Consider the following 24364-nt stretch of genomic DNA (forward strand, 5'->3'; position numbering starts at 1 on the left):
TCCTTTTCATAGTAGTGATATATGAAGAAATATTAAATGGACTACATTTAAGAAAGAAATTAAAAGTGTGTTTGAAATCCAATGTGCTGTGATAAAAAGAAAGTTTGTTTGATTACCTTGAAGATTCTTCCTTCAATACATTTAGCTGCGTCCTTACAAATCTCAGAAACAATGTATTGGTATAAAGTGAACAGCGGTAAAATCTGTAGGAAAATATTAGTCGTCTAGTTATAAATGTCATAAAGGGTACGATTATAAAAATGTACATTGCAATTATATATCACAAATACTTAGTTAATATAGGAGTACTGCTTTCACTGCCACATACTACCACTACTTCTCTTAAGCTCTATGAAGGATGAATGTGTTTAAAAGTTCTTCAGCTGGCTAAAGCTAATCCCTTACACTATCTTATATGTGCTTCACAATGTAGAAAGTGAAGTTTCCCCAAATTATTCTCTGTGGTCAAGGTGGGTTTTTTTACTATACCATTAGTGAGTAAACCTACTGGGAAGACATTGATATAAGGGATTTCTCAGACTGTCTGCATTTTGATGCCATAGTTTTTTCAGTATATGTAACAGAATAATAGAATTCTGTAAGCTTTGTAAAATAAACACAGTGAAGTCCTGCAACTCTAAGTGAAATGATGCCAACTGTAAAATAAACTGGATGATGATAAGACTTATCGACAAATTTATCTGCATTCATTTCAAATGGAACATTTTTGTAGGGGCAGCTAACATTTTAAAACTGAGTTCTAGTAAGGTATAAAAACACTTTATTATTATATATTTCAGAAAAAGCAGATTCCTTCCTAACAGATGTATTTGTTTATTGAAAATGAAAGAAATTTCAAAATTTAATTACTTTTCAGCTTTACATTTTTCTTCACTTTAAAATGTCCCTGAGCTTGGAAAATGATAACAATGTTGTTACATTTTTTTTCCAATGCATTTTTAGTTATCATAAAGTAGCTTAATACTTCTGAATTTGGATTACAAATGCTTGAGGCAAATGTTTTAGTTGTACCCATAGAGTTTCCTACTGATATTTCACTGAATCATAGAATCATAAAATGGTTTGGGTTGGAAGGGACCTTAAAGATCAGCTAGTTCCAAACCCCTGCCTTGGGCAGGGACATCTTCCACTAGATCAGGTTCCTCAAAGTTCCATCCAACCTGGCCTTGAACACTTCCAGGGATGGAGCACCCACAACCTCTCTGGGCAACCTGTTCCAGTGCCTCACCACCCTCACAGTGAAGAACTTCTTCCTTACATCTAATCTAAATCTACTCTCTTTCAGTTTAAAGCCATTACCCCTTGTCCTATCACCACATGCCCTTGAAAAAAGTCCCTCTGGCTTTTTTGTAGATCCCTTTAGGTACTGGAAGGTTGCTATAAGGTCTCCCCAGAGCCTTCTCTTCTCCAGGCTATCTCTCCAGCCATCTCTGGATATCTATCCAGGCCAGCTCTCTCGGCCTGTCTTTATAGAGGAGGTGCAGGACCTTGCATTTGGCCTTGTTGAACTTCATGAAGTTACACAGGCCCACCTCTCAAGCCTGTCCAGGTCCATCTGGATGGCATCCCTTCCCTCCAGTGTGTCGGCTGCACCACACAGCTTGGTGTCGTTGTTAAACTTGCTGAGGGTGCACTCAATCCCACTGTCCATGTCGCCAACAGTGCCGGTCCCAGTACCATACCAACCCCTGAGGAACACCACTCGTCACTGCTCTCCACTTGGACACTGAGCCATTGACAACTCTTTGTGTGCAACCATCCAGCCAATTCCTTATCCACTGAGTGGTCCATCCATCAAATCCAAGTCTCTCCAATTCAGAGAAAAGGATGTCGTGCAGGACAGTGTCAGATGCTTTGCACAAGTCCAGGTAGATGACATCAGTTGCTCATCCGTTATCCACTAAAACTGTAACCCTGTCGTAGAAGGCCACTAAATTTGTCAGGCACAATTTGCCCTTAGTGAAGCCATGTTGGCCGTCACCAATCACCTCCTTATTTTCCATGTGCCCTAGCATAGTTTCCAGGAGGATCCACTCCATGATCTTGCCAGGCACAGAGATGAGACTCACTGGCCTGTAGTTCCCTGGGTCTTCCTTTTTTTCCTGTTTAAAAATGGGGGTTATGTTTCCCCTTTTTCAGTCAGCAGGAACTTCACTGGACTGCTGTGACTTCTCAAATATGATGGATAGTGGCTTAGCCACTTCATCCACCAGTGCCCTCAGGACCCACAGATGCATTTCATCAGGTCCCATGGACTTTTGTACCTTCAGGTTTCTTAGATGTTCTCGAATCTGATCTTTTCCCTCAGTGGGTGGTTCTTCATTCTCCAGTCCCTGCCTTTGCCTTCTGTGACTTGTACGGTGTGGCTGGAGCCCTTGCTGATGCAGACTCAGCCAAAAAAGACATTGAGTACCTCAGCCTCCTTCATATCCTGGGTAAGCAGGTCTCCCATTTCCTTCCAGAGAGGGCCCACATTTTCTCTAGTCTTCCTTTGATCACTGACGTACCTACAGAAGCTTTTCTTGTTCCCCCTGATGTCTCTGGCCAGATTTAATTCTGTCAGGGCTTTAGCTTTGCAAACCTGATCCCTGGCTGCTCAGACAATTTCTTTGTATTCCTTCCAGGCTACCTGTCCTTGCTTCCACCCTCTGTAGGCTTCCTTTTTGTGTTTGAGTTTGTCCAGGAGCTCCTTGTTCATCCACACAGGCCTCCTGGCATTTTTACCTGACTTCCTCTTTGTTGGGATGCATCGCTCCTGAGTTTGGAGGAGGTGATCCTTGAATATTAACCAGCTTTCCTAGGCTCAACTTCCCTCCAGGGCTTTATCCCATGGTATTCTACGAAGCAGATCCCTGAAGAGGCCAAAGTCTTCTCTCCTGAAGTCCAAGATTGTGAGCTTGCTGTGCGCCCTCCTCACTGCCTTAAGGATCTTGAACTCCACCGTTTCATGGTCACTGCAGCCAAGGTTGTCCCTGACCTTCACATTCCCCAGCAGACCCTCCTTGTTGGTGCGGACAAGGTCCAGCATAGCACCTCTCCTTGTTGGCTCCTCTGTCACTTGGAGAAGGAAGTTATCATCAATGTGTCCCAGGAACCTCCTGGATTGCTTGTGCCCTGCTGTGTTGTCCCTCCAACATATATCAGGGTGGTTGAAGTCCCCCATGAGGACCATGGCTTGTGAATGTGAGGCTGCTCCTATCTGTCTACAGAGGGCCTCATTCGCTTGGTTTTCCTTGTCATGTGGCTGTAGCAGACCCCCACTACAATGTCACCTGTCCCTGCCCTCCCTTTAATCCCAATCCGTAAACTCTCAATCAATCAGCTCTTCCTCCATCCCCCAGTGGATCTCCATGCACTCCAGCTGGTCACTGACATAGAGGACAACACCCCCTCCTCGTCTCCTGCCTGTCCTTCCTAAAGTTGAAGTAGTTCAACAAAATTAGTCTTTGAAGTCTTATTTTTAATAAAAATTGAATCCTGATGTATTTTGATTTAAGTATAAAATTAACTTAATGCCCACCATCCAAAACATTCCCACACATTAAGCATTCAGTGGAAACGAAGCTCTCATCTTACTGAAACTGTAATTGCTTTGACCATGATCTATGACTTGAATCTATATTCTGCTAGTACAAGTGTAAAAAGAATCAAAAATGTGCATGGCCACATGAAGCAAGCAGTCAAATTAAGTGTCCCTGCCTCCAGGTAACTGTCTACTCCTTGATCTCGATCTCCCACAGTGAGGTCAGTTAGACAAAGCTTAATAACAAAGTGAACTCCAGTAAAGCAGGACGGGAAGAAGCAACAACAGGAGGTAAGAGAGATACTTATCCTGAAGTTCCAGAAGAAATCAATGCAACAAATGGCTTGCTGACAAAAAAGGGGTAATATCTTTCTGCCGCCTCCTAACTCCTCTTCCATCTCTGCCCCCTAATCTTTTCTTACTTCCCTCCTACCAGCCATGCGATCTTTTCCCCTCCCTTGTACTGGCTCTGCCACTTGCAGGACCTTTCCATAAGTGAATTTAGCTCATTAAAGAAGGAGAAACTATCTGCTTTTTCTGCTGGGGAGTTTTCTGTCATGCTGAGAGTTAATTTATAGAGGTATATAATAATTGCCTGACATCAAAATCTGTTAGAGCATACAGGACCAAACAGGAACAGAGGTAGAATTGCACCTTTTTCAGAACTAGTAAGCAATTCAATCTATTTATTCTAATGTACAGCACTGCACCTTTGAAAGAAGTTGGATTAAAGTGGAAGTGGTCAGTCATTAAATGGAGGAAATAAGTACATGATCAACATAAGAGGGAAGCTGTAAAAACACTCCATACAGAGGGATAAGAGAAGGTGAGAAGGAGAAAGGCAGAAGGGACTTTTATTTACTGAATGTGAAAGTAAAATTATTGAAAGCATTCTGGACATACTGCATTTAAAGTAATTCTCAGTACAGTGTATTTCAAACTGTATGTAATAGGAAATTTCCTCTAAAATGCCCAAGCTAAGTGGACCATGGATTGTCATCTTCCTGAATAAACAAGTACTATGTATATTCTAAAAATTGTAGGCAGCAATCTATACCTTGCCTCTATCTCAGTGCCACAGAACCTAACCATACAGGTATCTTGCTAGAGCTTCTGAGGTATCTCATAAGTACACCCACACAAAAAAATAAGACTTGGTGTCTTAAAATTCCTTTCCAGAGTATAAAAATAATACTTACTATTAAATTTTGTTTCACACAATGTAGTTCAAACATAACGAAACTCAGACTTGCAACTACAGTAGAGATATCAGCTCTGTAGCGATCAGAGAACAAGTCAATACCAGGAATAAGCATACTTGCTTCATATTGTGCAAAGTCACGGTCAGATGTTGGATGTGGAAGAGAAGCTCTAAACAGGGTCTGAAAGTAATAATAATGAACTACTTGTGAAAAGATGTATAGCCATTAGTGAAACACTATAAAACTCCAACCCTTGAGACTCATAAATGATTTCATAAATGAAACTCAGTCAATGTGTTAAGTATCCAGTTGTTTCCAGATAAAACCATGAAAAATCTTTTTAGAAAAAAATGCTTTATTTGTGAACTTGGTGGAGAAAAAAAAAAACAAAACAGACTGTAAATAGTCTAAGGACAGTATTTCATAGACCAAGCAAAAGAGAAAAACTAATCTAGGTGTAGATAATAATAAAATAATAAATAATAAAATAATCATGAAAGATTCCTCAGCAAGTACTCCCCAGGTAATGAAAAATCTTCCTAAAGAGCCAATGGCATTTCTCTGATTCCATGTCAAAGCATTCCAAAAAAATCTCTGGAAACACTGCAAAAAAATTCTTGCAAAGACTTCTTAGATAATTTTTAGGATAAGCCTCTGATCAGCAGACAGAAAGAACTTAATAATTTATCCAAACACCTCCATAATCAAGGAAAATGCATAGGAAAAATTTGTTGAGATGATTCTGGGGATGTGTTCCAACATTTCTTTACCAATCTGCAGATGTTTCATGAAAAATGTCTTCCATCAGAAGAAAAATCTTTTTATTTTCCCCACAGGCTAAGAAAGCTAGTTTGATTTTACTTAGCCTTAAGTCCTTCTCTTGCCATCACCTCAGCCATTGTTTCTGGGAGAGTTACTGACTTCAAGGCCAGTTAAAAGCTAATTCCACCCTAGTTCTGCCTTTAACAGGGTCAGCTAGTACAGCCTAAATCATGCAACTTAAAACTGATGTGAACTTTAAGGAAGTAACTTAAATGTTCCTCCTTTAAAAGGAAGGAGTGCTAACTGTGTCTGATGTTGGATATTCCTTCCCAATTGTGTTTATCTTGTTGTAATTAGTAATGATATGCTAGAGAAATAACATTTACATAGTCAGATCTGAGATATTAACAAGCCTAAAGCCTATACCAGAGGTGGAATTTAAATAATGTTATAAAAGCTTTCCAAATCAAGGAACAAATTATGGGCTTGAACTTTGCAAAGTACAGTGACAGTAATTGATTATATATTTCAAGACACTTACCCTGCAAGCTGCTCCTATCTCAATTAATATCAGACCCATTTCAGTCAAGTCACAATTATTTCTACCATTATACAACTGGAACAAATGCTTACTACTATTTCTGTCAATAGGAGGAATCAAAATTGTTCAGCTTTTTACCACCAGCATTTACAGTGCTAGAAGCTAGTTAAAATTCTCCTTTACCTTTGTTTCTTCAACTTGTTCTCCCTTTGCTGAACTTACTGAGGTTTTAAATGTGGCCTAGCACAGGTCACACAGTCACAACCACGGCTGGCATAAATTGTTAGAAAGTGGCATTGGTTTGTTTTGGAAGAAGCCAACTAACTTCCTGATGCTCTACTGGGATGAGTAAGCATTGATCCCAGTGGAGTATGTCTGGCAGAATACTTGCAGTTCTTTATCCTGTATCACTTTTGTTACTGGCATCTTAAAACTTCCTTTTAAAAGTAAACTGAAACCCTTTTTTCCCTCTATAGTTGCTTTCTGAAAGTTTGCAAACTTAATTTTAATGATCTTATTTTCTTTGTAAATGAAACTAGATCATTTTGACTATCCTCTATTTTTAGAGCAAACTTCTTACAGAGCTGAGATTTTAGTATTACAAACCAGTATCTTTCAATGCTAAAAACATTCAAAAATTTCTTTTTCTAAAGAGTCTGTTTCCTGGTTGAAAATTTATGATGATCTGTGAAGACTCTGTACAGATCTGACAAAGAGCACTCTGCTATTGTTGATGCCATCCAGCTCTTCCTGAGCAGAACACTTCAAGAGAAGAAAAATATATTTGACTGCCAAATATTTTAGCCATCTTCACTTTTCAGTATTTCATTATTTCTCTGAGACACTAGCCTCTTATTGAAGTGATAATTTTTAGACTATAATACAGGAATAACATTAAAAAACAGAGAATGAAAACATCTAGCCTAATGTGCATGAATTGTCAACTACCTCTGCTCTCCAGTTTTCCTTTATAATCAAAATGAAAAGAGACATATTTTAATAGAGGGTTATTGAGATTTAAATCTTAGAAGCAATTTGTCAACTTCGTGAATTTCTACCTGAAACTGTATTCTTACCTTAAAAAGTATAGCAGAAAAATAGCAGTATTTAGTTCTTAATCTTATCTTTGATGTTGTTGTATACCTAAAGTACAAAAAATAATAAGAAATATGAACGTGCCCATCAATATAAATTATTCAAGCTCTTTTTTTTATCTAGTATAATAATGATACTAACACAATCTAGATATTTTCCATATTGGAAAACAGCTGCCTGTTCTAAACAGCTGCCTGTTCTATAAATAGGTGCTCAGCCATGCCATGCAAAGAGTGAAGCGTTTGACCAAAGACATACCTAGATGAAGGGAGTTGCCTAGATTCTCTTTAAAGTTAAAGGAGAGAAACAGGCAATCGAAATGCAAAATTCACCTTGTACAAAACTAGAAAGATAAAGCAGGTCAAGCAACTCACACCTTAAAGTGTATTTCTTTTCATAAAGGAAGCATAAGATAACTAGCACTAGGACTTTCACATGGTAGGTGTCTAGCTAGATTAAATGACTTCCACACAGTACCTCATCAGAGCATTAAACCATCCTGGTAGTGGGGTACTCCTCTGATCTACAATATTAGAAATCCTTTAATACAATATTGGAATCCTTTAATCTGCATTTTACAGCCTGAGACTAAGTTGCTCTAGAAAGAGCAACTCAAGAGAAAGATGATTAACAGCCCAAGTCAGGTCTGAATAAAAAAGATCTGCCTGAGGGAAAAGCCAAGAGGATAGCTCTCTCCACATCCCTGCCAGGACTTGGAATGGACATATTAGCAGTAAAGGGATAATATACAGTGCAGCAAACATGTGCCACAAGCACCTAAAAGCAGCTAGGGATTGGGTTTGCCTAATTGGACCTGAGACTGAACCACATCTCAGAATTAGAAGAGCTGTGGTTTAGAATCAACTTAAACTGACTCCTTTTCCTCTTGGGTGATAATTTGGGGTGTGGCAATGCCATTTGATCCTAAAATACCCATGCTGATACTCTCAAAGCTACCTTGGTTTACAGATATTTTGCAGGGCTATTAATATGACCTGCTTCTCAGGTAAGACAGTTTACTCAGATGAAGCTCTGTCCTTTCACAGGTATAATGCTTCTAAGGTCATTCAGAGCTGGCTTAGGTATCTCTAAATCTTATATTTTGTTCATTCTTATATAGAACAATACATTGAGGAACAGCTCAGAGTTGCATCCATAGTGTTCTGCCAGCAGTCAAGGAGTACTGGACAGAAATATTTATTGATGGTAGACTTTAATACAGTAATTCAAATTTCATTTAGTTGTAATTCACCAGAAAATGAGTACTTTAGGCAGTAAATCTGCCCTCAAGATACATTAATATTTAATATGTGCAATGACTTGGGAGATGTGATATTTCAATTGAAAATCAATATGACTGTAAAATCGTTGTGCTTATGACTTTTTAGCATTTTGTTTTATTTCAGTGATCTCTCCATATAATATACAGCTGCAATTATGATCAAAGATGAACACTCAAGAAAAGGGAACAAACAATATTCTCCAAAATAGCAACTTTCTTCCTGAAAGGAAAAATTCCTTTGCTTTTGATGAGTCTTTTTTATAGCTACTCATTAGTGGTTTTAAATTAATTTCAAGTTTCCTACTGTCCTAGAGGAGCAATTTGTTTAAAATATGAAAGAAATACATATATAGATAAAATACTTACTGAGCTATCTTAGCCACTAAGACTGCTGCATGTAAACATCCCCAAACTCCAGCCTGAGAAAGAAACTTCTGACTAATATCAGTCGATCTTCCATCTGCAAAACAGTCTGTAGAATTTTTTGGAAGACCTAACTCTTGCCAGTTTTTAAGAGCATCAGCCATGTTAAGTGTTTCATCAAGGGCTTGACACCAATATTTAAAAGCAGCTCTGTAACACATAAAAATGTTCTCATCATATTGCTGACATTTTCCAAAGTGGAAGATAAGGCTCACTTCATTTTACCTTTATTGCCTGAGATATAACTAATTCTGATTAGGTCAAAAACTGAAATACAGTTTCTACAACACAAAAAGATAGCATTTCTGGTCAACAGACTTATTGGGACTTATATTAAAATTAAATTGTCAAGCAATATATATTATTTCTTAAAAACATATACAGATGCTTAATTAATTTGCTTAATTGCAATTAGCTAGCTAAGAAAAACAAACAATTCTGTAAAAAAAGCCTCTCAAAATATAGCTAATAGTGAGTTAGAGGAAAGAAGTTATGTGGACTTGAGGACAGCACAAGAACTTACAAGACAGTTGAAGGGTATATGAATGCCAATTGAAAAAAATGAAACAATGCTCTTTTTTAATCCAATAACTCTGTACCTTTTGTTTCCAGCATAAAAGTGAAGATTTCCAAGTTCATGTAGAGCCTGAACCTTGAGGTCTCTCTGGTTGTTTATTTCAAGGATTCCTGTTAATTTTTAATCAGTTAGAAGCAAATATTGTCACATCATTAAATCAGTTACCGAATCTTGAACAAATTTTGCTTGAGAAGTAGACATGCATTCACATGTAATTCAATGCATGAATATTTTTTGAAAGATTTATTAGGCTTGTATATTTTAACTTCAAATGTACAATTCCTTATTTCTACTAACTTTAAAAGCAAGAGTAGGATTTATTTATGGACCTGTTTACCTAAGGTTTTGTATTTTTGTTTTTTCAGACCTCTCAAATTTCTTCCTCAAGAGATAAACTGGGAAGCAGGCCATTTGCCCTGCTGAACAAAACTGCCTGCATACAGCACAGTAGCACTGTCCTTGGCTTGCTTCTGGATCCCTTACTTCAAACAAATCCACTTACAGCATCTTTTGACCTGCGACACTTCACCTATTTCGTCAGACAGCAAAAGCAGGTAATAATGCTGAGCTATAACTGTATGAATAAAGCCATACTAGAATGTAAGATGGAAGCCAAGCAACTAGGTCTCATATTTAAATGCACAGGATCAGAAAGGTCTGTTTGCCAAAAAAAAAACTATCATGGAATTAAAATTAATCTGCTAAACATTACAGCAGATTTTTAATTTGGGATTCATCAGTATAACACCAATGAAGTAATGCTTTTTCATAAGATGAGATAACTGTAGAGGTTATGAACCAACTAGTGTCTTGTTTAGGATCTAATGCAAATTTTCTGAATCAACAGAAAGAAGGTTGTGTATTTCTGAAAATCAGCTTTCAGACAGTTATAGCTGTCTGACAGAGGAAAATAACACTGGAATAAACATATATGAACACGGATAGGCAGAATGATATTACATCTTAGCTGTAAACAGAAATTTATGAAAAAAATTACCAATTGTTTGTTCATAGGAAGAGATAATTACTGGAAGCTGTGACTGTGGTATTGGTTTACTCTCAACCATACTGGAGAAATTAAATTTTTCTTGAGAAAGGTTATGTGGTGTTGGTAGAAACATCAGTTCAGCTCCCACATTAAATTCCAGCCTTCTATTTGAAGAGATATGACTGCTGATTGCTCTTCCGGCATTTTCTAGACCAGAAAAAATGATTTATATGATCAGTTTGGAAAAGTATTATGCTATTTCCAGCACCACAAATATTTCCACACCACGTTACTCAAACAAATATACAATTCCTGTGTACCCTATTTTTATCTGGTTTCCTGTGCTATGATTCTGTCCATGTGTCTCCTAATTAAACTCATTGGACATATCTCATTGGTCAGTGCAACCAAATGAAAATATGTGCTCTGTTAGAGAAAATAAACTTGGGAAGATGTGGCAGCCAGTCCCTTGACAGAGGTTTGGTTGCAGACAGAGAAGTAATACAGCTGCATGAAAAAAAATTTATCATCCAACCATGAGGCACAAATCATAGGAAATCGGGCTTAGAGCTTGTGCTTACAGAACTTCATATATAACTCTATATTCTATGTTTTTTCTAATTGTCAATAAAAACTAAAACTTTAATTAAAAAAAATTTATTCCTTTCACTCTTCACTATTTTGACCACATACACACTTTATTAAGTGAGAAACACTTGAATAAATAACTCACCTTGTGTGTGTGCAAGAAACAATGAAAGTAGTTTTCTGCTGTGTCTCAGTGCTCTGCTGTGATATTTAGATTTTTGTAGAGTTTCTCTAAAACATTTCAGTGTATCATTCACATCAAGAGGTACATAAACTAGGGCTTTTGCTTGACTGCGATCTAAGAGGAATTAATAATTATGGAGAACAATTTTGCATTACATAAATATATACTTTTAGTAAATCACCCTGCAAAACATATATTTGAACAAGTCCATAACCTCAAAACTAAAATATATTAACGTAATTGTCACCTGTGGTTCCTGTTGAATTATTAATTAAAGCAAAATTATTAACCACCATGAACACTTCTGAGCATTCATATCTTTTTCAGTGTTACATTTTAGTTGTCACATGATATCTATATTCCCTAAATTCCATCTGCCCTGGGCATGCCTCAGCTCAGCAATCTGCTCTGAATTCTGGAATCTTAAGTCTGGAAAAAAATCTTTTACTACAACTGTTGATCCTATTTACTACAATTACTATAGCTTCTATGTACCAGACCTGTGAGTTGGCATGCTCTCTGCTCTGAATGCATAATATTATCTATTTCTCTTACATACAGCATTATTTATTGTTTAATGACTTTCCTCAGCTGAATTCAACACAAAGTCTGGTGTGCAATGCGTTGAAATATCTGTGATATGAAGAACCATGCTTTACAAACTTCCATTAATGACTATAACATGATCCTGACTGAGAAGAAAAACTGTGGGTAAAAGAGGTGTTTTGTCACCTTATATTTCACTTCAGTTTTTCTATTGATTCTACTGATAACAGTGCAGGTTCACATTAACTTCTGGGTATATTGCTGGATATCCTACCATACTGAAGGAAAATGGGACAAAGACCACCAAGCTCACTCAACATACTGTAGGTCATCTGGTATCTGGATGACAACTGCGTTTCTCTGCTTTCAGATATAGTCTGAATATATTTGGAAAGGTCTTGACAACATTACTGTCCATCCAAAATATCAATAATAATTTGAAGACAAAACTGAGTTTATATTAAAAGAAACAGATTAGAGGAGCAGTGGAAGACCTATGATAAGGAGGAAAACAAAAAAAAAAATATCCAATATGAAAAAAAGGAAAGGTGCTCTGACCTGTATAATCATTTTTCATCTCAGGATAGAAAAAGCATCCAGGAAAAATCTCTTCACTAGCAGAATGGGCAACAGGCAGCTGTAATTTCTGCCCTATGTAGTTTCTGCAGCTCATCTAAAAAGCAAGTTTTGTTTCATGATAACTGAATAATATTCAGAAAAATCAATGTTTGGTGCTTAAAGTTAAGAATCTAAATACTCAGTCATATGATAAAATGAGAGAGGACTTATTTACAAAGATTCCAATGACCCATAACTAGTACCCTTGTCAGTAAGAGGTGAAACATTCACAACACCTAAATATTGGATATAACATATAAGTGTTTAGATGTTAATGAATTAAACTTGTATCTTATTTGGTATTTGCCATAATCATGAGCAACTCACTGATGTTCAGCAAATATTCCACCTTTCTTTGCCTGGATAAATGCATGCTTGCAAAGAACCTGTCAGTGTAAGTATGCCAAAAGAGCACACCACCTGTAAAGCACAATGTAATGCTGCATAGGGGTATACAAAATAGCTCTAAGCAAATAACAGAAGCAGTCTAACCCTGTCAGAGAAGCAAACTTCCAGACTTCTGTAAAGGGCTAATTCAGCACAGACATTTTATTTTGCTAATGTAACTACACCACTTCAGAAGCAAAAGAACCAGTTCAGGGCTAGTTCTAGACACTTTAAATGGCACTGCATTGTGAAATGTAGCCATACCCTCCAAATTTCTAACTTGATGATGTCTTTTTTGAACAATCCTTATTAATATTAACTAACATTAGTCTTTATTCTGTAAATTGTCTTTCAAAACTATGATTACTTTCCCACATTGCTCAGATTACAGTGGTATGTGGTGGTTTGCCACACTGCCCTTTTTTAGACAAAGAACCATGTTCTGACCAGCAGGGCCTGAAAGAAGTCTGCAGGAAACAGCCTTACAGAGAGACAAGATAGAGCACCTCAGCTGCCCTTTGCAAGCCAGGAGTGCCTTCTGAGTTCCTGCAAGCCCTGGGCAGCAGTGTGCTGTCTCTAGGCAAGGCAGTGCCTGCTGAACCCCAGGTTCATGTTGAGAACAAACCCCTTTGGAATTCCAAACCCCACTTACACCCCTCTCCTTCAAGTCCTGTGTTTATATTAGTAATAGAAACATATTAAAAATATCAACTATGTGACTGACTTTAGAAAAAATTCTTAGAAATAAATCTTACGTTAAAAAAAGGAAAATCCCAATTTTTAATAGTTAATTCCATGAAAAATTTCCAAGCCGCAATGTCAGTTTACTAAATATATAGAGCCATGGCTTTTAATGAGAGGAACTTGCTGAGCAGCTTAGGTGGTTTTTGTTGGTGATCAAGTTTTTCAATTTTTTTTATTGGTATTGTAAATGTTTGAGTTATGTCAATTTGATTAATTTTGTTCTTTAGGAGCAGTGTTTCAATGCAGAAACAAAGCAATCTCTTTGTATCTAATTTTAATTAATCATAAAGATTGAGCAATATCCAAATAAACGTTTTCAGGTTAAAAGACTGGCATCAAGAACTAACATGAAATTAGATTTAGGGTCATAATATGGAATGGGTACATTATGCAAGGAAGAAATGTTCTCTGGGTCATCAAGTCCAGATCTCTGGTGCTGCTGGAATCATGTCATACAAGCATTTTCATGCACTTCAATCATGTTCATTAATTTATTATAATTTACTATTTGTGAACATTATGAAAAAACATATTGATCTAATCAGGGAAAGTATTTCTCCATATTTAGGTCACATTAAGAATCAGTGCCCAAAAAATAAATCTATGGCTCACCTTATATGCATTTTCAGACAGATATTTTATGAAGTGAGATTCATGGGTGTCTGGGCCACTGAATTTCTGTATCCTTTCCAGCAGCTGCCTCTGAGCATACACCAGCAGCGGACTCACTTGTTCTGTGTATCTCTCACTGAAAAAAGCAAAGTATAGTAATTAAGCAAAATAACAGTATGTTTCACTATATAATGTTCCTTTTAGTTTCTGTTAGAGTTGGTGTAACTTACTGTGTAAATATGTTAAATTGTACAGCTATGTGTACCAGTGCTTCCCACTTCTTCATTTGATATAACAATTCTATTGTTTTAAGAATCAGATTACATATCCATTTCAAGTCAACCACATTCACATCATCCAGGGGAGACTGTGGATGGAGATTAGAACCACCATTCTCATCCATAATACCTCCTAAACAGCTGGGAATGCAGAAGTCTCCTTCAGGATCCACAATCTACAGTGAAGAAACATTATTCCAACAGTTATTTTCAAACTTGGTTTTAGGACAAATCAAATTATAAAGATTAGAAAATACTGTAATCCTCTAAGAACATGTTACAGAGAATAACTTGGAGATATCAGAATATAATGCAAGAGAAAGAAAACTATCTCTACTGAAGATGTGATAATAAAGAGTATACTGTCTTAATACAAATAATTTTTACCTTAAGAGACCTGCTTGCTTGTAGTTCAGTTACCATGTCAATGATCATGTCTGATGCCAAATAAAATGGCAACCAGATGGTGTTCCTAAGAAAACCCCTGTTAATAGGAAATGCATCCATATGGGAATGTGAATGGTTAGCAATCAGTTGTAATTCTTGGGTATAGTTCCAAAGTTCTCGACAAGCATTCTGAAGCAATGTCCAGTGGCCACCACGGTGAGCAAGAACCTATGCATACAATTCAAAATATAATTAAACTTTGGAAACATATAAATTAAGAGCTTCATTCTTTTATTGCAAAGCTTAGGTATGAATGATCTTTCAAAGTTACAGTCTGTGCTGGGTTCGTGTGTGTGGTGGGGGTTTTTGGTAGCTGGGGAGGGGACTATAGTGGTGGCCCCCTGTGAGAAGCTTCTCAAAGCTCCCCCAGCTCCAAGTCGGATCCACCTCTGGCCAAGGCCAAGCCACTTAGCAATGATGGCTGAGACTCTGCAATAACGTATTTAAGAAAGGGAACCTGGGAGGAGTTGTGGGGAGTTGTAAGGAGGAGTTGTGAGGAGGACACCTATGCGAACCTCTGCTTACGCCTGTAATCAGCACTGGTGAGGCCGCACCTCGATTACTGTGTTCAGTTTTGGGCCCCTCACTACAAAAAGGACATTGAATTACTCGAGCGTGTCCAGAGAAGGGCAATGAAGGTGGTGAAGGGTCTGGAGCACATGTCGTACGAGGAGCGGCTGAGGGAACTGGGGTTGTTTAGTCTGGAGAAGAGGAGGCTGAGGGGAGACCTCATTGTCCTCTACAACTACCTGAAAGGAGGTTGCAGAGAGCTGGGGATGAGTCTCTTTAACCAAGCAACAAGCGATAGGACAAGAGGGAATGGCCTCAAGTTGTGCCAGGGAAGGTTTAGACTGGATATTAGGAAGCATTTCTTTCCAGAATGGGTTGTTAGGCGTTGGAATGGGCTGCCCAGGGCAGTGGTGGAGTCCCCGTCCCTGGAGGTGTTTAAGAGTTGCATTGACATAGCGCTGAGGGATATGGTGTAGTTGAGAATGGTCAGTGTTAGGTTAATGGTTGGACTAGATGATCTTCAAGGTCTTTTCCAACCTTGATGATTCTGTGATTCTGTGAACTTGGAGGTCAACTGAAGAAAGGAGGAGTAAGGGGGGAGGTGTGCCGGTGCCCCTGCCCCTGCAGCCCATGGTGAGACAGCAGGTTGTCCCCTAATGCCCACAGAGTCACTGGTGGAGCAGATGCCAACCTGCAGCCCGTGGAGGACCCCACGCTGGAGCAGGTGACTGAGGCTGAAGAAGGCTGGGACTCTGTGGGAAGAAGCTCCTGCTGTTGTAGTTTGGTGCTGGGAGGACTGCAACAGACAGTGGGAACCCACACTGGAACATCTTGGGAAGAGTTGGAGCCCGTGCAAAGGACTCATGTCAGAGAAGATTTGTGGAGGACTGTCTCCCATAAGAGGGACACCACACTGGAGCAGGGGAAGAGTGCGAGGAGTCCTCCCATGAGGAGGAAGAAGCAGCGGGACTGACCGCACCCCCCCATCCCCTGCCCCCCTGTGCTGCTGGAGGGGAGAGAAGGTAGTGAAATCAAGGAGAAAAGCTGAACCCAGGAAGAATGGAGGGGTGGGGGAAGGTGTTTTTAAGATGCGGTAATGTTTCTCACTGTCCTACTGTTAAGTGTTGTTAGTGTCTGAATTAAAGTGATGTTCTTTTTCTTCCCCTAATGAGTCTGTCTTTTGCCCATGACCATAATGGGTGAGTCATCTCTCCCTGTCCTTGTCTCGATTCATAAGCCTTTTTGCTTTATTTTCTCCTTCCCATTCCTGAGGGGAAAGAGGTGAGTGAGTGGCTGCATGGTGCTCAGTTGCACTCTGGCCTCAAACCACAATACAGACTATGGATCATCCTTAATAACAGATCATTCAATATTTCAATTTATATAAAACATTATAGAACCTTAATTGGGAAATTTTCATAGAGGCACTAATTTATAACTGAATTTAATTGTTGCTTTTTGTGTGATAATAAGCAATAAAAATTCATTCACACCACCTATACATGTGTTTTTACTTGGTTTTAGAAGGGTTTATGGGAAGAGTAGTCAGTCTACATTTCCTTTCAATCACTGGTCCTTCTGTTTATACTACCAAGGCATTCACTAATACCTGTAAAGGGAAAGGTAAGTCTGCAAGTATTTTCAGAAAGATTTAACGAAAATGAGAAGGAAAGTTACAAAGCCTAAATGAAGAATAAAACATTCATATAATTTGTTGTATGTTTGATAGAAATATACACTATGATAGGTGATATGTCTGACATTTTATATACTATACTTGGACATTTTGCAGAAGAAGAGAAATCATTGCTTTTTCCCACCAAGTTTTTTTTGAAGCTTCTGAAGTGTGGGTTTTTTTAATGTAAAAAGAGTAAGTATTGTAATGCAATGCTTAGTAATAAAATGTTTAATAAGAAAGCATATCTTACCACTGCTCTTCTTAAATGCAAAAAGATTTTTGTAAAATGGTCCAATAAAATGGTATTTGACAGAAACTGGTTGTATTCTTTGGGGGAATGAGAGACAGATATTTCCGTATCGTTTGTTGTTTGAGTCCGAGAAGTATCTGTTCCACTCAGTTTAATGCTATGCTCAGAAGATTTATCTGTACCTGAAGACAAAAAGTTCAGTAGTTAAAAATGAATTAAAGTTCTCAAAAAAAAATAAAAAAGAAAATACTATCAGCCAGCTAGGATTTTCCTGTGGCAGCTAAATACTTAAATGTTAGGAAATGCCAGTGTTAAGGTTATCATATTTATAAGGTTATGATATTTAAAATATAAGATGCTTTTACTTAAGCACTGGAAGAAGCAGGGATAAAGAAAAGTTTGACCAAAATAATAATGTGTACCAAATAGTTTTCAGCCTCAAAGCTAAAACACAACCCTCACAGAAGTTAAGTTTTAGGAAGAAATCACCAGGTGGCAAGCTCCCAAGAACATTTCTGAAACCGAGGCCTCTTAAAAGGAGAAGTTAGGAAGAAGGGAAGATTTCTGACAAATTCTGTGGTATGTGTAGAACTGCTTCATTATTTTATTCAATATCAAATATCCTCCAAGGGGAAACACAAAGGTTCATGGTAGTGGGATGCTGTAATATCTGAGCTATAGGTTTCAGGCAGAAGCTGATTTCAAGCTAAACAGTATTTGAACTCTATGGCAAACTACACACTTCATGAAATTCTTTCATTCAGGATTGCTGCAAAGGCTAGGAGGTAGTAAACAAGATTTTCATTAGTTTTCAGCAACTTTCAGTGACTCTGTTCTCAGTAACTTGTTACCATCAAGACAAAAGAGTATAACTAAAAGTGAGGTGTTGCAAAGAGAACCAGTGAATTCAACTGCTAGTTTTTGTCACGCCTCCTTGGAAAAGGCAAAGAGGATGGTTGATTCCTACCTAAAGAAGTCCTACATGGAATGATGGGAGAAATTTGCTCTCTACAGCTGTGGCAAAAATGTGTCCCCTGAAGCGCTATTAAAAAGATCAGGATTGTGACTTCTTGAACTTATGGTGGCTAGGCAGACTACTTTGTGTTGACTTGTATGTTATCACCAATGTCTGAGGTAATCAAAGTCCTATATTTCACAATTATTACAAACAGGAGCCTTCCGGCTCCTACTGAAACCTCAGAGGATATTATTGAAAATAGCTGGGATAAGAGAACAGTCAAACATGAAAGACAGAGAATTGCAGCAGAAGTGGTAGAAATTAAAAAATTGATCTTGAGGTAGCCTCTGCCACAGGAAAACACTGGGGAGCAAGCAGTAGAGAAAGAATCCTAAATTATTCTATTTAAAATTTGAAAGATAATAATAAACTTCAGTTTATAATTTTAAGAAAGACTTACAGAATGACCCAGGAAACTGTTAGGAAATACTACAGACCAATTAACAATGACAGAAACTCATGAAAATTATCATTGCATTTAGAATAATCTGGAATATTATCAATTTAATACATTTAGGTAGCGTGACTTCTGCAAACCAAAAGCTAGTATCACTAATTTATTAGAATTTATAAACTTGTTACTAAAGTATAGGATAAAGAATAACCACCTTATAAAAAGTAACATTTATCAATACAATAAACAATGCTCAGAGTTATTATAAATGCCCCATTATTGACTATGACTTCTTTTATACTAGGTATGCCAAAAAGAGAAAATACAGAGTACACTTCTGAAATCCAGAAACATCTTATCTTTAAATTGGCATGAGTTTTTTTCCAAAGGTGATGTGGAGAACTAATGATGGAGGTGAAGATAGAAATTAAGACAAACAAAAAGATAAGTTGAAATTAATTCCATTAAAAGTTCTTACAAGTTTGGTTTTCAGTCATTCCTGACTTTTTAAGGAGAGGAGAAATTGGTGTTCTCATGTTATTCTCTATGGCTTCTCTCACTACTACAGTGCCAGAATTATTTAATGAGAATATTTCAGGATCCAAAATATTGTAACTGCAGAATGGGAGAAAAAGAAGAAAGCACACAAAAAAACCCCAGATATAATATTAAAAAGGATTTTGATATACACATACAAAATTTAATTTCTCAAAAGTGAGTTTTGATTACTTTCCAGCAGCTTTAGGAATCAGAAATAATGAATAATAGCCAAAAGTTGTAAGGAACCAAAAAATAGCACAGTGTAGTATATTTCAAAACTTTCATCTGACCAGTCAAGTGAGCAATCAAAAATGTGCATGTCACTGGCCATATGATGGAAAGCAAAACTTGTTACATAGTAAATCAATTTGCATTTGAAAGCTGAACTGTTCACATGACAAATTGACCAATGATATCGTAATTCAGATTTGTTTGCATTAATGGCAATAACACAGTAATCTATATTAATAGCAATCACTGATAATGCAGTAAGATGTACCTGTCCAGATGCTGTGAACCACAAATTCCAATGTTATATTGCTCTTCCAGTTTCTTTTTAAGTAAGTTGTAGTGTGCAACTGCCAGGTAGATATTCATCTGAGACCTCCAGGGCATCTCTTCAAGACACATTTGATGAAACCTCTTTTGGTTTAAGTAATTACTCACAATTGGTTTCAGCAGTACCACTAAGGTGTGATGAGCTACTTTTTGCAACTCTTCCTTGCATTTCCTAAACCAAGATATATGAAGTAGCAAAAATTGAAACTGTGTTTTCCTGAAGCTCTAGAAAAGAAAATCATGGTAATGATACACAGAAGTATCCCATTGCATATCCACAGACCTGTATTAACTCAGAAGCATATGACATATTTCTAGCAAAAGGATTTTTGCTGCAGTCAAGAAAAGCAATTGTGCTTTCCCTCTTTAAGTGCACTTAACACACACTAAATCCTATCATATTTTACCAACTTCCAATTGCTGTAGTACTTCTAAAAAGTTTAGCTCTGTATTTGAAGTTATTTGTACCTGAATCATCCAAACAGATTATTATAGCAAATATAATGTGTTTCACGAAGTCTGTTCAGGAGATGGGGGGTCTACTATTATACTGTAAATTTGGATCATTATTTTTATTGCCATGTTTTGATAGCTAATCATCCTCAATGTGAAGAAAACATTTTATTTCAAATTTGGATGACTGGCTTTAATTTCCAGCCATAGGGATTTTTATGTTTCTCTGCCAGATCAAACAATTCTGTATTACCTGGCACACATACAATGCTGTAGTCAAATCAAATCTCATTTTTTCTTTTTCATAAATGGTAAACTGATCCCTTTATTAATCTAAATTATTCTTCTGCCTGTTTTCCAACTTTAAAATGTGGGCAGAACAGTATACCATATATAATGTTGATTATATTATACAGCAATATTAATAAGAGACAAAAGAGTAGCTGAAAAGGCAAAAAGCCCAGGATAAGTTAAATATCCCCTCTTCCACTGAAAGCCATGAAAGTCGTGTTAAGTGAAGTGGTTTTTTTCTGTCGAGGAGCAAAAATGGACAGTTTAGGTAAACATTTAGACTCACAGAATCATCTAGGTTGGAAAGGACCTTGAAGATCATCTAGTCCAACCGTTAACCTAGCACTGACAGTTCCCAACTACACCATATGCCCAAGCGCCACGTCAACCCGCCTCTTGAACACCTCCAGGGATGGGGACTCCACCACCTCCCTGGGCAGCCCATCCCATGCCTAACTACCCATTCTGTGAAGAAATACTTCCTAATACCCAGTCTAAACCTTCCCTGGCACAACTTGAGGCCATTTCCTCTTGTTGTATTGCTTGTTACTTGGTTAAAGAGACTCATCCCCAGCTCTCTGCAACCTCCTTTCAGGTAGTTGTAGAGGGCGATGAGGTCTCCCCTCAGCCTCCTCTTCTCCAGACTAAACAACCACAGTTCCCTCAAAGATAGTGTATGGAAGACTTTTCTGGGGTTCTTTATTTAAAACACTTCCAGAATCAGTTATGTGATTGCTTATATTCAGCTATTAACTAGTTTTCTACTTGCTAATTGCTGGAAGCATAAGTAACCAAAGCACCAGGTAATGAATACTACAAATTCTTTTAGGTCAGAAGGTACCGTTGTTAACGAATTAACCAAGTATATGCAATTATCTGCCAAAAGAAGAGGTGAATTAATTTTCATTTGTTTCTATCAAGAAACAGTTTTCCAAAAGCTTCAGAACAGATAATCCAAAAAGACTTGCAAAAGGATGGCAAAAATCACTCTGAAACTACCTGAACATCAGGAAGAAATACACATTCTTTATTAAATTTCTAACAGGTAAGCTCCCCAACACATTTTGAAAAGCATTATAGTATGCAGATTAACATAACTTTTTCACCATGATGAATCAACATGCTCAAGCTAACACAACTGAAATACAATCTTTGATTATTAATACAAGGACTTCAAAATCTTCAGCAGTTATTCTCTGAAATATGACATAGGTTTTGTTCTCTTGAATGGAAGCCAATTTTGTACCAAGTGAGTGGACTGTGCACAAATTTATCCCCTTGATAGAAAAAAGTTTTAAAATACACACTTAATATTAAACCAAATTTCAGTCAAAATATTTTGGTTGTGTATACAAACCTGACAACATAGGTTCATTTACCTTTGTGCTTCTGGTGAGTTCATTATGTTTGGATGTTCCATGAAATACTGTCTGAGAGTCTGTCTTTTTTGAATAGGACTCAAGGCTTCTTTTCTTGGTTTCTTCAAAGTTGATGCCTCTGGTTCCTTTAAAGGTGAGGTCTCCATATTCTAAAAAATCTTCCATTAAAATCTTAAATATACTTCAAATACTTATTTATACCTACATTATCAATTACTTGAGGTATACAGCAGTTTGGTTTATGCAGGAACAGAACAGAACAGAAAATAAATTCTGTAACTGTTTCTCAAAGTAAGACAGCAAAAGAAATATTTAATATTCCAGAAAGCTTTACAGTTTTTCTGGAAGGTATATGTCAAATGCCTAACATTAAAAAGCTAGCCATGTCCCCAAATATTTTCTTTCATATACTAGTGTTTTTAATCTCAAAAATAAAGATCTTTTCTTATAACTACAAACACTAAAACTCTGCAATGCAAAAACTGAGACAGAAAACCCTTTCCCTAATCCATCTCAGATGCTAGCAGTATTACAGCATTACTAGAGGGTTATGAGGAAGAAACTTCTTCCTCCAAAACAAATCCATTAAGATTATTCTTACCTTTCAATAAAAGCAAAAATTTATTTTAAAATAATTCTGAACAAAAAGCCTTCATTGTGCAATTAGAATATCTGCACAAGGAGTTAATCATGAACAACCACTCATGAAAAAGTGTAAGTACAACATTGTACAAAAAGGCCTAAACTGATCTCCTTTTCTTAATGTGATGTTACCCAAGGCATTTCCCGTTAACATGGTTTTTTTAAGGGCAGCTGATGAAAGGCAAGTTTTCATTGGTTTTGGAATGCATTACTCCAACTCATCTCAAATTCCTCACAAGTGTTGGTCTTTCAGATAAATCCTATACCAACTTTTCTTCCTGGTTTTAGGAATGGAAAGGTGAGCTGAGGGCTAGAGTCTGTAACCCAAATTTTAGTAATTATATATGTCTCTAGCTGAGGTTTTTGAGACAGCTATTAAAAATTTCTTTTTGTGTTTATGGTATTGCTGCCTAGTAAAGACATACATGACCCCTTAAAAATGAAACTCACTTTCTGAAACTCCACAACTCCTGTAGTGTATCTATCCATGCCTTCTGGCAGAGTAGGAGAACTTGTTTCTTGTGTTGAAATTCCATTGATATAGAGAAAATTGTTGTTCCTCCTGACAAACAAATAATGTTAAAATCATCATCATGATGTTAAACGTTCATAGTTAAAGGGTAATCTTTGGAAACAGGTAGAGCACATGCAATTCCTATTTCATTGGGAGTTTTAAATTCAGCAGGTTTTCTTTCCTTCTTCCACTTCAGAAGACAGGAAGTACTCACTTCCAAGGTTTATTATAGAAATCTGAATTTATAGGTAACAACTATCTCAACTTCCTAACTCCTAGCAAAACAAAATAGTTTTCATTATCCAAATTCTACTATGAAATTCTTCAAATAACTTCTTCATGTCTAATATTTTTTGTCTTTTGTAACAGCAGTTTCTGTTCCCTATAATAGATCTCCTTTTCATTGATTATTTGCCTTTCAAATTTTAGAAATATTGGTGTGCATTTTTAATGAAGTTAGAGTTAAATTTCTTTGGGATCCTTTTAGGTAAGTGTCTACAGTTTGGTTCCACTTATCTTTTCAGTATAGAATTTTTTTTAGACACTACAGTAGGCCCTGATCAGTTTGCTTTTGATTTAAGACAACATACTTTTCTAAGTTATCCCACTGCGTCATAATAATATGGCAAATGGCCATATTACCAAGTGGTGTCCGTGAAAAGGAAAATCCTGGAAATTGCTGATGGTAGATGGGAGTTTTGAACAGACACAATCAAGGGAGAAGTCTCCATGTACAACAAAGTCACAATACAGTATTTTCTGTAGATACATAATCCTCTGTGTTTATGGAACTTCTGTGGACTAGGAGGCATGGAAATGGCTCCAGATGTGTCTTCCACCATGTACAATATACAGTTTCTGCTGTAAATGTGACACTGGTAAACCTAAGTAGTAGTTTTTCCCTCTACAATAACAAAGATCTACCTTTTCAAGTAAACTTGCACATTGCCTGCCCATTCCAGAACACATTGAAACTTCTCTTCATTCAGGATTTTGTGCAAAAGTTGAACAAAAAACTCAAGAAAACGTGCTTTCTTTCTGAATTTCATCACTGCAATAAAGTAACAAATAATTAACACAGGTTTTGTATTTATGCTGTAACAGGTTTCTGAATTCAGCTATAATTACAGTTATGTATGTCTCAAAGCACATACTTATGTCATGCTGCATGCCAATGAAGAAAAGGCATTCTGATACTAAAATCAGATAGGTCATGATACACAATAGCAGTTGCAAAATACTTCTTCTTGTGATCAGGTATCCAGAATCACAAATTCAGTCTATTTACACTCTAACAATGACAAACATTCTAGGGACTG

The 24364-nt window shown here is 37.1% G+C and overlaps 1 protein-coding gene across 1 annotated transcript in view; it reads right to left on the minus strand.

Moving 5' to 3' along the window:
- The window catches only part of CFAP54 (cilia and flagella associated protein 54), a 127163-nt gene that overhangs the window by 42764 nt on the left and 60035 nt on the right, over positions 1 to 24364 (minus strand). Inside the window, exons 31-47 of the mRNA XM_074825411.1 lie at positions 23970 to 24096; positions 22982 to 23093; positions 21890 to 22038; positions 19708 to 19938; positions 19147 to 19283; positions 17257 to 17438; positions 14759 to 14986; positions 14324 to 14547; positions 14094 to 14229; positions 12291 to 12405; positions 11148 to 11300; positions 10424 to 10621; positions 9449 to 9536; positions 8793 to 8999; positions 7126 to 7192; positions 4744 to 4926; positions 117 to 203 (exon numbers count right to left, since the gene is read on the minus strand). Coding sequence (XP_074681512.1) covers positions 117 to 203; positions 4744 to 4926; positions 7126 to 7192; positions 8793 to 8999; positions 9449 to 9536; positions 10424 to 10621; positions 11148 to 11300; positions 12291 to 12405; positions 14094 to 14229; positions 14324 to 14547; positions 14759 to 14986; positions 17257 to 17438; positions 19147 to 19283; positions 19708 to 19938; positions 21890 to 22038; positions 22982 to 23093; positions 23970 to 24096 — 2624 coding nt within the window. The remainder of the gene's footprint in view (positions 1 to 116; positions 204 to 4743; positions 4927 to 7125; positions 7193 to 8792; positions 9000 to 9448; positions 9537 to 10423; positions 10622 to 11147; positions 11301 to 12290; positions 12406 to 14093; positions 14230 to 14323; positions 14548 to 14758; positions 14987 to 17256; positions 17439 to 19146; positions 19284 to 19707; positions 19939 to 21889; positions 22039 to 22981; positions 23094 to 23969; positions 24097 to 24364) is intronic.

This window comes from Strix aluco, chromosome 5 (assembly GCF_031877795.1).
Source record: "Strix aluco isolate bStrAlu1 chromosome 5, bStrAlu1.hap1, whole genome shotgun sequence".
NCBI classification, from domain to species: domain Eukaryota; kingdom Metazoa; phylum Chordata; class Aves; order Strigiformes; family Strigidae; genus Strix; species Strix aluco.